Source organism: Anabrus simplex, chromosome 2 (genome assembly GCF_040414725.1).
Source record: "Anabrus simplex isolate iqAnaSimp1 chromosome 2, ASM4041472v1, whole genome shotgun sequence".
Classification (NCBI taxonomy): Eukaryota; Metazoa; Arthropoda; class Insecta; order Orthoptera; family Tettigoniidae; genus Anabrus; species Anabrus simplex.
The window spans coordinates 191,819,908-191,835,249 of NC_090266.1; the positions used below are offsets into that span (position 1 = coordinate 191,819,908).

General features: G+C 40.1%; 1 protein-coding gene across 4 annotated transcripts in view; it reads left to right on the forward strand.

The window, feature by feature from the left end:
- Blos4 (biogenesis of lysosome-related organelles complex 1 subunit 4) overlaps nucleotides 1-15,342 on the forward strand; it is a 147,259-nt gene that overhangs the window by 22,673 nt on the left and 109,244 nt on the right. For all 4 annotated transcript variants that reach the window (XM_067140489.2, XM_067140487.2, XM_067140488.2 and 1 more), the window contains one exon: nucleotides 10,946-11,167. In XM_067140489.2, coding sequence (XP_066996590.1) covers nucleotides 10,946-11,167 — 222 coding nt within the window. The remainder of the gene's footprint in view (nucleotides 1-10,945; nucleotides 11,168-15,342) is intronic.

Genomic DNA, 15,342 nt, shown 5'->3' on the forward strand with positions numbered 1-15,342 from the left:
AACAGATCAAATACTAAATGAGACTGAACTCACCAGTATTTACAGAAGTGGTTTTCTTGAGCTGTGAGTTCTCTGTATCCCAGATCCTATTGTTCTGGGATTTGATATATCAACTCAAATGAAACCATGCTTCCTCATTCATAAAAAGAAAAGTTTGGATCCAGGATACCATCGTGGACACTGTTCATTAGCTAACTGCAAAATCTTATTCTTGCAATGAAATTTGTAGGCTGTATATTATGGACTGAATGAGCCCGGTAAGAACGGAAATGTAATAATTTTGTTGCGTTACCTGCTGACGAATGTGAAATACCAGTTTCCTGAGCTGCTCTCTGAACCAACTTATGTGGACTGATCTGCAGTCTTGCCTCTGTATCTTCTAACCTCTCCTTTGTGAGAGGTGTTCTCCTTTGCTGTTTTTTCCTATTAGTTACGAAGGCAGTACTATGCCATTTGTGAACTAGTTGCTGCACATAATGTTTTGATAGTACTGTAGAACCGGGATACTGTCTATGGATTTTTAAATTTGTAAATATTTTTTCACACTAACACATTAAAGGTATTCGGTGATGCAAGGATGGGAAGGGGCTAGGATTGGAAAGGTAGCAGCCTTGGCCTTAATTATACAGCCCCAGCATTTGCATTGTGTGAAAATGGGAATGCATGGAAAACCATTTTCAGGGCTGCCAACGGTGGGATTCGAACCTACCATCTCCCGAATGCAAGCTCACAGCTATGCAACCCTAACTGTACGGCCAACTCGCTCCGCCTGTCAAATTTTCAAAGGCACCGTTTAACTGTTTTCTGCTTCATGTGCAAATATCGCTTGACCAAACATATTCTCTGCGCTGTAGTGTATGATAATTACCTCACAACACACCTTAGAAGTACAATAGTTACTAGGGAACTGCTGTGCCAGCTGTCAGGACTTCTTAAAATGCCAAGCTTGACAACCCGTATGGTGCATGCCAAGCTTGATACAAGCCATATGGCACTTGCTTGAGCATTCCCATGGCCTGTCAGCAGAAGTCTTAAATTATACGATCAATCTGGAGCTAAATTTTCTAATGAGGCCGTGAACTGTTCATACTAATAGGTTTACGTTTTGAATTCCCTATCAGTTTTGTCGTAGGTACAACATCGTAATTGGTGTAAAACCTTCAATTATTATGTTTAATATATTTTAATTATAGTTTATAGAAGGCTAAATTATCTTTTATTAAATGTTAAATATGATTAATATATGATTTCCCTGTAAATATGTAGTATAAAATTGTATAACCTCAAATACAATTGTTTAACCTCAAAATCTAGATAGACAAATGCAGTATAGAATTCCATAATGTTTGTATGTTAGATTTATTATACTATAATTTGGTGTATATGAAGGGTTCTGGAAACTTACTGTAATGTTTTATTATCCAGATACATGTAGAGACATTACGAATGTTGTAGATATTTCCATAGGCTTTTGTAAATAGCGGAGGAATGTTCGAGTACCCATTCGACTAGCTGGTCGATCAATGTTTCGAGTGTGTTCCATTAGAGTGTTGTAAGAACTCTTCCAGAAGTCGATCATTCTAGATGGTTGCCCGAGTAGTATAAATATCGAGCTGTCAGTCATTGAAGTCAGTTCTAAGTTTGCAGATCTTGGTTCTTGGGACTCAGGCAAGTGATGGACTGGGAGTGACTGTTGGGCACCGAGGTGGAGTCTGAGTATTGAGCTCAAGTGAGTGAGGCGGTGAATTCAAGAGAGAGTATGTTATTGTGCGCGTGTCAGTGTTGTTGATATCTGTACTGGTCAGAATCGACTTCAGGGTACTCCGCTATTGAGTGTTGTATATAGTATCATTTGCTAGTGTGTATAATTGTGTGTTGTGACGTACAGTGTGAATAAAGTAATTTATACAAGGAAGTGAACGTGTTCTCATGTGATATTTATTTATGTAAAATAAAATCGCAACATAGAACAATAGTTTTGAGTCTTGCAAATTCCTTCCAGTCCTGCATTTCATCATGTTGGCAACAACTTACTTCTTGACAACAATAGAATCTTCCATTTCTGTTCCTGGCCACAGAGGCTCCACACACAGCTTCATTGCCGCTTGGAAGGTCACAGAAGTAAGTTGTCTTTATTGGATTTTGTGTTTGCCATTCACAAGTGAATATTTCCGTCACAAAAAATATTTGTAGCTATGGGTTGTTATACACTCACTGAGCAAATGTCATGGGATAGCGGAGCACTGATGCGCAGGTGTGTTGTCTGCGCACAACATGCCCCCTGTGCCAGCTGCAGTTGTATGGGAGACCTTGTGAGCAGTGGCTATGCATGAGACAGGTGTAACATGGAACGTCGTCGTGTGCTGAAACGTTCGAACGGGGTATGGTGGTCAGTGCCCGACAGATGGGAAGTGTGATTTCGGAAGTGGTGCGGGAATTCGGCTTCACATGATCAACCGTGTCCAGAGTGTATCGTGAATGGTTGAATGTGGGTGTCACCATCCACAACAGGCGAACGACTGGCTGTCCAGCCACCTTTGATGACTGTGACCGGCGACATCTGAGACGGATTGTCAATAGTGACAGACGGGCAACCGTGCAACAAATCACAGCTCAATTCAACACAGGCCGTGCTAGACACGTCTCCCAGTGGACAATCTGTAGGAACGTGGGTTCTATGGGTTATGGGAGGCGGCGCCGCACACGGGTGCCACTGTTAACCCAACGTCATCGGGCACACCGACGCGCATTTGTTGCCAGTCACCAGGGATGGATACTGGAACAATGGTGTAACATGATATGGTCGGATGAATCACGATTTCAGCGGCACCGTGCCGATGGAAGGCACCAGGTATGGCGCAGACCACATGAAGCGATGGATCCCGCCTGCCTCGAAGGTGTGGTCCAGGGCGCTGATGTCTCTGTTATGGTCTGGAGTGCATTTTCCTGGTATGGAATGGGCCCCCTAGTTGTTCCGGAAGAGACTTTGAATGGTACGCGGTATGTTGAGCTGCTCGGAGACCATCTCCACCCATTTTTGGCCTTCCAGCGCCCAGATGGTTCTGCGGTGTTTCAAGATGATAACACGCTGCCACATCGCTCCCATGTCGCCCGGGAATGGTTCCAGGAACATGCAGCAGAGGTCCAACGACTGCCATGGCCACCCAGGAGCCCCGATATGAACCCTATCAAGCATATCTGGGATGTCCTGGAACGCAGGCTCCGTGCATGGATCCTGCACCCACAAACAGACCAGCATTGGCAGCCGCTCTGCAAACAATTTGGTGTCAGCTGCGTCCAGAGGACTACCAGGAATTTGTCAACTCACTTCCACGCGTTTCACTGCAGTTCGCAGGGCCAGAGGAGGCCCCACATGCTATTAGGTGACTATCCCATGACATTTGTTAAGTCAATGTATCCAGCAAGTGAAAAATTAAAAATAATTGAAGAAGCCAAAAATCAAGGTATCAGAGCTGCAGTCAGGAAGTACAGTGTTAGCAAAAGCTGCATTTATGAGTGGAGAGTTAGGAAAGTTCTTATTGAAACCACCGGTAACCACAGAGCTTTTCACGGCCGTGCACTAAAGTATTCTTAATTGAAAGAAAAATTGTGTAAGTACATGAAGGAGAAGTGGCAATTTGGTTGTGCGGTTTTCACAGAAATGTGTAAGCTAAAAGCATTAATTGTAGTGAAGGCATCGCTGTTTGCTATGCTTATAACGCCTCGCTGCATGCATGAACATTTGTGAAATTAAATCCCGTTTATTTTCCCGCTTTTCTCCGGCAGTATCGAAGTTAACCATCCATCTATAATTAAACGTTATCATTTGTGGATACTAGGCGCGTACGGCCTTAAGGTGCGATGTGTGCGCGCATGCTTTCAAATAAAGTAGAAGTTTCATCGTTTAACCATGACGAATATAAGACCAAGTGTGAGGACTCGGCCATTATAGCATGGTAGTTTGTGGTCCCGCCACTGCAAACACGGCAAGCGATTATATCCCACACGTGCTCCAGTAGTTCCGGCAAGCTGGGTATAGAAAAGTTTGAGAGACATTACTGTGCGATAAACTTCATTGAATCAGCTGAATTTTATTTGCTTTCAGTTCCTAAACTCAGTTCATTGGGTGTTGTGTACTTCAATCATGTATCGTACGTGGTTTCATTAATTTAATAGTTCAGCATGCTGTACTGTTTTGTGCCTGGCTGTAAGTCAGGCTATGGTAGAGTAGTTGATAATGTGCGATTTTTTTTTTTCACCTCCGAAGGGTAGAAATCAATTTGAAAAATGGGACAGAGCTATTCCACGGAAGGATACTGGATTAATGCGGAATAGCAAAATTTGTCATGTTCATTTCTCTGATGATTTGATAGTAAAATCTGAAAATTTTATAGTGAATGGTGAAAAGTATATCTCATGTTCGATTGAAATTATGTCCAGGGGCAGTGCCTCACATTTTCCCTAATTTTCTGAAATACCTTTCAAGTGAGATTAAGTCCCGTGAAACTCCCAACAGGAAAAATAACCTAGACACCGTCAGGAAAAGAAGAAAGAAGATTGAAGATGGGAGTGCAGCAGCGAATGGGAAATTAAAAGGTCAGTCTAATGTTGATCAAAATTTGGGTCATTCTAATGTACTTTCTGATGCCGAAAACACAATATAATCCCTCAAATAGTGCCTAAAAAATGCTGATCAAAATTTAATTGGAGCTAGATCCAGTTTCAACTCAGCAAAACCAGAATTAATTTGCTGTAGAAGCAGGTTGTAAATACACAGGTATTTAATTATACAGATAGCAAATACCTTAGCAAGAAGGAAAAGATTATAATCAACACCATGCTTAAGAAATTCCAGGTGAAATTTTCTAATGGAATTAGGTACAGCAATGAATTCACTTTAGAGAGTTTATTGTTGAGAATACCGGGCGAGTTGGCCGTGCGGTTAGGGGCGTGCAGCTGTGTGCTTGCATCCGGGCAATAGTGGGTTTGAATCCCACTGTCGGCAGCCCTGAAGGTGGTTTTCCATTTTCACACCAGGCAAATAGTGGGGCTGTACCTTAACACGTTCCGTGCGGTTCGGGTCACCATGTGCCCCGAAACATGTTACTCTTATCCGTCGGTGCGAACTTCCCAGAATTGCGAAGTAAGTAACTACGTCCTTGTTACGAATTTCCGTTAACTAATGGCAACATAGTGTTCCAATTGAAGCAAAGGATCGAGGCATACTGCTAGTTTTGATCGGCCCACCGGTGACCCGAAGGAAGTTTTTTTTCATCTTCCATTCATATCGCTTCGGGTCACCCTGAGTCCCGATTGTTGTCTCACCTATATTTTTACACGGGATTCGCTTAGCGCGGTTACGGTGAATGAAGCCTAGAGTGTTGCTGCCCGCAGATCGTAGATTGTTGTTTAAGGAGTACCACCCTTCTGATATCTGCTTTCTACATTGCTCTTAGGAAAGCCAATAGAGGTTATTGGAGTTATTGGAATAGTTATTGACATATTTACTATCTTCCGTATGTAATATTTACAAGCAATTTCACGTCCTTTTTTAGGTATGGAGCTTTCACATTCTGACACACCGGTGGCACGGAAAAGAAAGAGGGTTAGGACAGCACTGGGGTGGGCCTATATCACGTTCCGTGCGGTTCGGGTCACCACGTGCCCCGAAACATGTTACTTTTATCCGTCGGTGCGAACTTCCCAGAATTGCGAAGTAAGTAACTACGTCCTAGTTACGAATTTCTGTTAACTAATGGCAACATAGTGTTCCAATTGAAGTAAAGGATACTGCTAGTTTTGATCGGCCCACCGGTGACCCAATTATTTCCGGGGTCATTTCTGTTTCACGCAATTGTTGAATCGAAACACTGTCGCACAGGTAAATATGCTGGAATGTCTCCTCAACAATAACGCACACAACAAGTGCACTTGCATTGTTTAGGATTTCATACTAGGGAGTAAACAAAGTCAAATTCGTCAGGTCACCGGTGACCCGAACCGATAATAACTAAAGGCAGCATCGGGTCATCGGTGGGCTGATACGACGTAACATTAAGTCATCGAAATTCACTGCCGCAGGGAACGTGTTAATTAAGGCCACGGCTGCTTCCTTTCATCTCCTAGGCCTTTCCTATCCCATCATCACCATAAGACTTATCTGTGTCGGTGCGATGTAAAGCCACTAGCAAAAAATATATATATATATATATTGTTGAGAATAAAATCACGGAAAGGATTCAGTCATTGTCGGCGACATAACCTCTTGCCTCTGCCCTCACAAAGTCACTTGACAAAACTTTGTAAAGGGCTTAAGTACCCTTATGGAGTTAATACGCATAGCATAAATGCTATTTCAGATTTTCTTAAGGATGAAAAGAGTGATAATTCTTGTTATGGTGGTGTTATTTTTGATGAAGTTAAGCTAAGAGAAGAAATCCAGTTCAATAGTTTTTCCCATAAAGTAGATGGAGTAGTTGGTTAAGGTGAACACACACCAGACCTCCAGAAGAACTTGCTTGAAAATCATGCACTAGTGTTCATGTTCATACCTTTTAAGCATAGTTGGGTGCAACCAGTTGCTGTTTATGCAAGCTGAAATGCTACTCCAGGAGACATTCTCGCAAAAATTCTAATACAGGTGATTTTGCAGTTATAAGAGGCTGGGGCGAGGGTGGTTGGCTTTACTCGTGATGGTAGTCAGACAAATAGAAAGGCCTGTAAATCGTTTGTTGTTTTCAACATGTTACGGATGTAATCTTCAGACTTGTTTATCATTATATGAAGTGCCGATTTTTCTTCGGAACGAATGAAATCCAGCGCGATTTACAATCTTGAACATCCGCCAAATCGACACGCAGGATTTCGAAAGTCCAGTAACCGACAAATTGAGTTGGTAAGCAGAGTAGTACCTTTAAGTAGTTCATGGGTGTTTGTTTTAATACACTGGGAGTGATGTGCCATTTATATGTATATATACACTCCAGTAACCTGTGTTTTCCACAACATGTGATGAAGGCCATAGCTCTTATTTCAATGTATGATTTTTTTCCATTGTATCCTGCTGTGGTATTTTAATTATAATCTCATTTTTAAAAAAATGACAGTATATATACTGTACTTATCAGTTACGTAGTAATAAGTTTTCCCTCCATCATTCCTAAGACCAGCTGATCGGTACTGTGGAGCTTGCCCACTCTAGCGCTGCCTGGCGGGGCGTGCTTGAACTCGAGGAGTTCTCACACCTGTTCTTATATTCGTCATGGTTTAACGTTAAATTGTTTGATACTTAACACAGTGAGTTGTACACTATTTCACGCAGTTAATATTATGAATAATAGACCGTTCTAACAAACTGCAAAGTGAGTTCAGAACAAATTCGCTTTATTCCACAACCAGGTTGGTAGTTGTGTAACGCACTGAGTTCGTGTGTGCTGGCTGGAACCCTCACTCAACTTCAATGTTGTTTCTGATGGGAGTGGTGGGGAAGAGAGCCAGTGAGCAAGTGGTAGGGATGCCGAAAAATAGGCCTACCACTGTCTGTGTGCGGATTCCATCCCACACAGCTCTCTGTAGCAAAAATGCACAATCTCTCCCTGCGTTGTTTAACCTGTCAGGAGCAGTATCAAACCAACTGTGGTGATTTTAATGTTTTCTGGGTGTGTTTATATTATACATGTTGGTAACAATTTGGAGTATCATAAATTTATAACTGTACCGACCTGATTATATGATAGTTGAAAAAACTTTTCATATAGGACAATAGCAAACCTACGCGTTCCTTGCCCATATGTGCAAGCTTTTTGGGAAACAGAGAATCAGCGTTTTTGTTGATTCTGTACCCAGAACTCATGAGGAGTGTCTGTTCAAAAGGTACTATTTCCTCACTAGGAAAGTTGTGGAAAAATTCAAGGAAAAGCGTGTAAAAAGCACATGGAACATACCCATGATCAGGTATGATACTACTTTTAAGGAATTATGTCTTTCTGTCTGGTTTGCTCATGGCATTCGATTGTATTCAACTACTGCAATACATGTGGAAGAAATACCAAAAAAAAAAAAAAAAAAAATTGAAGTGGAAATAGCCCCGTTTGAACGGACACTCCTCAAATGTAAATAAAAACAGTGAAGAAGTATAGAAGAGCAGCGAGGTGCTAAGAAGATTAATTGATGCTGTTTACTTCTTCCTTAAGCAAATACTTCCTCTGAGGGGCCACAATGAATCAGACGACTCTGAACAAGGGAAATCGCAAGGTATTTCTGGAGAACTCAGAGCGTATGACCCTGTTCTGGATGCTGAATATGGCTCAGTTTCAAAAGTTTGTTTCCTTCAGATTTTGCATCATTGGAAGTTTGATAGCAACAAAATAACATTTCCAGATGAACCATGGGAAAACTTTTTCAGGGCTGCTGACAGTGGGGTTCGAACCCACTGTTCTCCTGAATGCAAGCTGATAGCTATTTGACCCAAACTGCATGGCCACTTGCTCTGTCGTTATAATACTAAAATCTGAACTAACAGTAATACGATATGCAAGTAAAGAATTCCAAAGTTTACCTGTATTTAAGTTGCTGAAGTTTACTAAGAACAGTGACTTAATTTTGGGATTTAAAGAATTAGTCCATAAGTTGGCTGAGCTGAATCTGACCATACCAATTACAACTAGTTCTGTTGAGTGCTGATTTTCAGCTCTTGAAACAAATACATACACATCAAAGGTGAACACAAGTTCAGGATAGACTTAATAATTTAAGTATCATAGCAACTGAAAAGGACATGATCCAAGAACTAAAAGTCAAATATTAATTCTATGACAAGGTCTTAAATAAGTTTTTATTCAAAGAGAGAAGACTTGAACTAATTTTAAAATGAAGTTGTAACTTAAATGTATTTTAACTCCTATAAATGTAAATACAAATAACTGCTGTAATGTATGGCACCATTTTTAATATTATGATCTTTTAGCTTTTCCTCTTGTTATGGTGAATACTGTTATAAGAAATGTATCCTTATACAGTGTGTGAAATGATTATGTGTATTAATAAATAATCAGATTATAGTAAAATGATTGAAAACCTGAATTTTCTAAATGCCGCTAGCAGCACACCTAATTATCAGGGTCAGGATACACCACAGGTGGATACGTATGTACGCTCAGAATAATCAAAATGTAACATAAAATCTTTCCAGTCTGTCAAACACACAGTTTCAGTAAAATTATAACACTATAACATACCTGATTTTATGTTATATTTAACTAAGTTGACGCTGGAAAGTATAGCTTCCTTCTTCACAAATAATGAATAATCAAATTGATGAAACGTAGTTAATTAATTTGAACTTTGGAAACGCATGGAATAGACATTCATATGTAGGTTCCTAAAGCGTGATACTTATTCAGTCATAACTAATGAAAATAAAAACTCATTCACAATCACAAACACTTCATAAAACACCAAAACTAGGAACGAACATCTGCCAATGGCTCCTGTATACGTACAAAGAGAAAATCTTATTCTATTGTTACGTCATTATTTTTGTGGTGGCAGCTTGATATTATCAACTTGGGCATATTTGCAATGCAATTCAAACCCAGTTCCTTTTTCAAATCCTGTTGGACACAATGGTTAGCCATAAAGGAGAGAAGGCATTTTTCTAAGGATAGGTGGCTATGAGAATTTACATTGCACCACCATGTTGTGCATCACCGCTGATGGGAGAATAATACTACTATACATAATTTTGAGGTGCAAAATTTTGCCAAAATTCAGTGCAGCTGGTGTAATAGTCATGGTCCAAGAAAAGAGCTAGATGGAAATAATCCTTGTGCTCGATTGGGTAAGACATGTACAGAAAATCAACCGGGGGCATTATTAACTTCAACAGCATGATTGTGGTCACAGTTTTCGTGGGCACACGAAAGATGAAGTGAAAGCATGCCTGCAGAGAGGGAATGACTATGTGATCATACCTGGAGGACTCACATCTCTACTTCAGCCACTTCGTGTGCATTAATGAGTTTCTAAGCACACTCACAAGGGTTTTATATTGAATGATTGGCAGGCAGCAACCATGCACACACGCCAACCAGAAAAATCAAGAGATCCAACTTGGAGCTGGTATGTAAGTGCATAAAAACTGCGTGGGACCTGATTATGCCAGAACTTACAGTCTAGAATTTCAAGAAGTGCAGTGTATCAAATGCACTTGATGGTACCGAGGACACTCTAGTGGAGCGAGAAGAAGGGGGGGCTATGATGGGGATGGTGATGGCAATGACTGTATAAATGAAGATGAATGTTAGAAAAGGTACATATGATTTAAATGAAGAAAAAAAGAATAATTTTATATTATCAATGAAAAATATCAAGTTATTAGTTAATATGCTGTTAACGCTCATGTTGCGGAAAGTGGCACAGTTTCTACATTCAAATTCCAAAGAGTTGCTCGTTAGTATGGTAAAATTTTCACCCAAGCAATGATAAACTGCTTTCGTTTTCCTATCATTTTGATGAAATCTTTTTCAGGTGTAATCTGTTCTTTTTTTTTTTTTTAATGGGTATTTTCTAATTTTGTTTATCCTGTCAATCAGACTGAAAACCCTCATACTTATAGATGATAGCATAACTCTCTGTTACCACAGCACTTGACCAAAGAAGTTTTTGTAAGTTATACAGCATCAGAAGGTTTTGTTTGTATGTTTAGAGGGGAAATTAAAATAATTCAGCTCATTCAGTACATGTTATTGTTGAATAGAAAGGCACTCAAATTATAGTTGGAAGCTACACTATGGCACTACAGTATTTACTTAATTGCTGTGGTCCATTGAAAACTCATTTGAAACTAACTGGTTAGTAATGCTGAGCTTTGTTGATTTTGTTTCCTGATCTTTCATAAGGTTTTAATAATACTGAAATACAGTATGTTACTATTTTGTCTTCTCAGGTTCAGAGTAATGGATCTGAGTGCCTGGGAAATATAGTTCCTGAGATACTTGCCCAGAAAGACGGATTGCAGTCTCTCTGTCAGCGTATAGACAGTCTTGAAACTTTTGTTTCTCGGGTGCACCACGATCTCGATATTGTGGAAACTCAGATGGATGTGGCCGAGTCTGATGTGGGTTCTTCAGAAGGAACATTAAGGAATATCCTTAAACCATTATTTTTTGTGAGTATTAAACTGTTATTTATTAATTTCATTCAAGTTTTTTTTTTGAATACTTGACTGTGATTCATTGATGTTTATGAACTGAATATTTGAGACCATCCGTTCTTAAGATACGAAAATGTCTTGATTATTCCTGATAACTATCTAAGGAAACATGAAAGGAATTGAAATAGACCTGGGTAGCAATAAATGGGAGTTTGGCTAACCATAAAGATATCCTCATAAGTTCCCATTTATTAATATGTAGTTAGGCTGAGTAGCTCAGACAGTAGAGCACTGACCTTATGAGCTAAAGTTGGCAGGTTTGATCCTGGCTCAGTCCAGTGATATTTGAAGGTAAGCCTTGTTGCTACAACAATTCTTCTGCCTACTCGGCCACTCTCTCCACTTCCTTGTAGTTCCTATACCTCATATACTTTAGGTCTTCAAAGAATTATTTTTTTAATATTCACCTTTCTCTTTCCCAGCACTTTTCCTTCAGAAATGTTTGTCAGCAACTTACCATGTCTCAGCAGGTGGCCTAGAGGTTTTATTTTCTCTAAATCTCTTTAATGAGTGTCTGGTTTTCATTGACCACTTCTAAAACTTGAAGGTTTTACCTCTGTTGTTAAATTATAGAGTAGAAATGTTGGTTCAATTTCTTTTACATTTTGAGTAACTTCTGGAATGCAGATTTATTTTTTTAAGCTTAACCATCATCTTTTATTTTGTAAAAAGGGGACAGTCGGTAGATAAAAATAAATACTTTGGTAATTTTGGCAACAACAAAAAATTACTGAAATTGAAAGGATTGAGTTTCTTCTTTCTTGTCATGAAGTTATTCCGTTGAATTCAAACAATTTATCACTGTAATAATGCTTTATTTGCCAGTCTGCACACAGCAGAAATGGGTGTGGCATCTGCCGAACTGCTTTGATGGTTTATGATGTCATTGTTATGTTTCCATTTGATCAAATGTGCATTTTCTTTGCAATTACATATCGAATATATTTATACTGAATCAACACAAAATGCTAATGAAAATCTTGACAGTGTTACCTGATCAAAGTGCCCAAAAGAAATCTTTGTACCGGACAAGTTGGGCGTGAGGTTAGGGGCGCGTGGCTGTGAGCTTGCATCCGGGAGATAGTGGGTTTGAATCCCACTGTCAGCAGCCCTGAAGATGGTTTTCTGTGGATTCCCATTTTCACACCAGGTAAATGCTGGGGCTGTACCTTAATTAAGGCCACGGCTGCTTCGTTCCCACTCCTAGGCCTTTCCTATCCCATCGTCGCCATAAGTTCTACTGTATCTGTGTCGGTGCGACGTAAAGCCAATAGCAAAAAAAAAAAAAAAAGAAATCTTTGTTTCTAGGAAGAAAATTGTAATGGCTGTGTCAGAAGCAATTTAATTGGTCATCTAAGGACAATATAGTACTGAAGTTGCCAAAAATCCAGATAGGAGCTCGACGTGTGAAATGAAGAGACTCCTGAGTAAACAGAGGGATCGTCATAGAGTGAAACAAAGTGTCTGCCATTCTTTGGAGAAGGAGGAGAAGAAGAAAAGACATGCTTCCAGAGTTACCAATATTCATGCAGAAGATGCTAAAAAAGGAAGGAAAAACGGTTGTGGTGACTTCTAGGTAATGGATCAGGAAGAAAATGTCACTTGAACTTTACTTTCATTTTCCTGCCAGTTATAATTTTACATGTTATTCCCATTCTTCTCCCATAATATTCTGCCAAACTTAACGAAATTTGTATGGTATACAGGGTCTCTTTATAAACCCAGACCGAGCGCACAGTGCTTGTACCCTGTGCTACAGCAGCTGCCTCAGCCCAACTTACGTCGCGCATGGCCGCCCTGCTTTAAGCGTGTATGCAATCATATATGAAATCTTACCTTATAAAAGATGCTGGAAGTGTCATCTTTTATAATGAGGGACATCATAAACACCATTAGGATTTTCTGCACACCAGTAGCGAGAGTTATTACTGTTCACAGGACCATTAAATGAAACCAGGCCTCATCCGATAAAAACACAAGCTGTGGGTCGAATGAACGATCATTCAATGACGCTAGATACCACTCACAATATCTCACTCTTGTGGCTGGATCAGCAGGTTTTAAACAATGGGCCCATGTGAACCTGTACGGTTTGATGTGTAACAGCTATGTAGCTCTGTGTGCAGCAGAAACCGAAACCACTACTTGTTGCAATATTTAAACATTTTAGAGTCCACCTATTCAATACAATAGTAATATTGTCTAGATGTAATTACAACATTCTAAATTTATTCAGGACTAGTTTTGACGCAATTTTTCATCATCCTCAGCTGTACAAAGAACTCAGAAAACAGGCAGTTATATAAAACTCGTGATAAATACGCATTAACTTTTACGTAAGATTAAAACCCTATGTCGTCTACCTTAAAACAACAACACATAATAAAACCTTTAAATTACAATGTTTAACTGTTCTTTCTTTTCCAACATGTTGAAGACTTGCGAGTCAAATATACTGGATGTTGAATAACAATTCTCAAGATGATTCATGTTTCTGTGGACATACAGTACTGAGTTCAAGATACAGTAGAAGTCCGTTGTAGCGAGAATTCATAACAGCTGTAACGGATTGTCGTTATATCAGATTTTTGTAAAAGTCGGAAAAATCCATATACACATTAAAATTAGTATGAAACTGCAATCAGTTTGTTCAAAACTTGAATTTTCGCTGATATTATTAACACTACGGCTTACTTGTCTGTTATTTTTCGAAATCCGATACTACGTGAAAGTGTGTGTTTAATTTCATTCTGAAAAAATTGTAGTTCCATATTTCTTTTTTTTTGCTAGGGGCTTTACGTCACACCGACACAGATAGGTCTTATGGTGACGATGGGATAGGAAAGGCCTAGGAGTTGGAGGGAAGCGGCTGTGGCCTTAATTAAGGTACAGCCCCAGCATTTGCCTGGTGTGAAAATGGGAAACCACGGAAAACCATCTTCAGGGCTGCCGATAGTGGGATTCGAACCTACTATCTCCCGGATGCAAGCTCACAGCCGCGCGCCTCTACGCGCACGGCCAACTCGCCCGGTGTTCCATATTTCTCCGAATCCAAGATGACCCCCAGTTTTTCCTTCAAAAAAATATATATAAGTCTTAAAAAGTGCTTTGTAAAATCATATGAATCCCTTTCTTGTACAGTATGCATTTTAACTATTTTTAGACGCCGAACATTGGCTTTTAGTTTTAGCGTATTCTTTTGCGGCTGCACAGTTATTCTTTATTTCAGCAGGTGTAATAACCATTAACTTAAAATTGGCATCATAATATCAAAGAGAACCCGTTGAAAATTTGCCGGCAGTACCTATTCCACACGTCTCTACAATACGATGATCCATCAGGAAAATATTTTTGCTTACTATAAAACTTTTACTTTCACTCAGCGTCAGATATAACTGGCTGCTGCTACACGGACGTCTCACTTGCCAGGTTCGGCCAACTTTAGCGGCTAGCGATGTATAGGCCTAATCGCAGACATTGAAGGTCAACGAACAAGTTTATTGTGCTGCGGTATGGCAATTCTGCCCTTGCATTTTTTGTGCACATACCTTACAATTATGGTTCACTGTTTGTGGGTTACTGTAGTCACGTCCTAGTTCGTGAACCATGGGCAATGGCTGAGTGGCCTAGTAAGTGGTCCTGAGAGTCGGGATACCAGTTGCTATGGAATGGGAGGGGACATCTCGGACATATTCTGAGTCATGGCCCTTCTTGTGCTCAGGCGGCTAGAACTATACAATTCACCGGTGGTCCATAACCCGTTAGAGGAGGGATCCTCACTTGAACTATGTGCAAGTAGGGTAGCATCCTGCTTCATGAATTTACCGAGCTGAGAACATTTTAAGCAAGCCTCGGACCTACGGGAGTAACGGAGTTCCACTCCCATTTGACAGGCGAGGGACTCCTTGGCAACAAGTTGGCGAACGAAATGGAATTCGATGGGGAGCTATCAATATTAATGGGGCTTATGGAAGAAAGAAGGTAGAACTGGCTGAGTCAGCAAAGAGGATGCATCTGGATGTGCTAGGAGTAAGTGATATTCGGGTAAGGGGAGATAACGAGGAAGAGATAGGAGATTATAAAGTGTACTTGACGGGTGTCAGCAAGGGAAGGGCGGAGTCTGGGGCAGG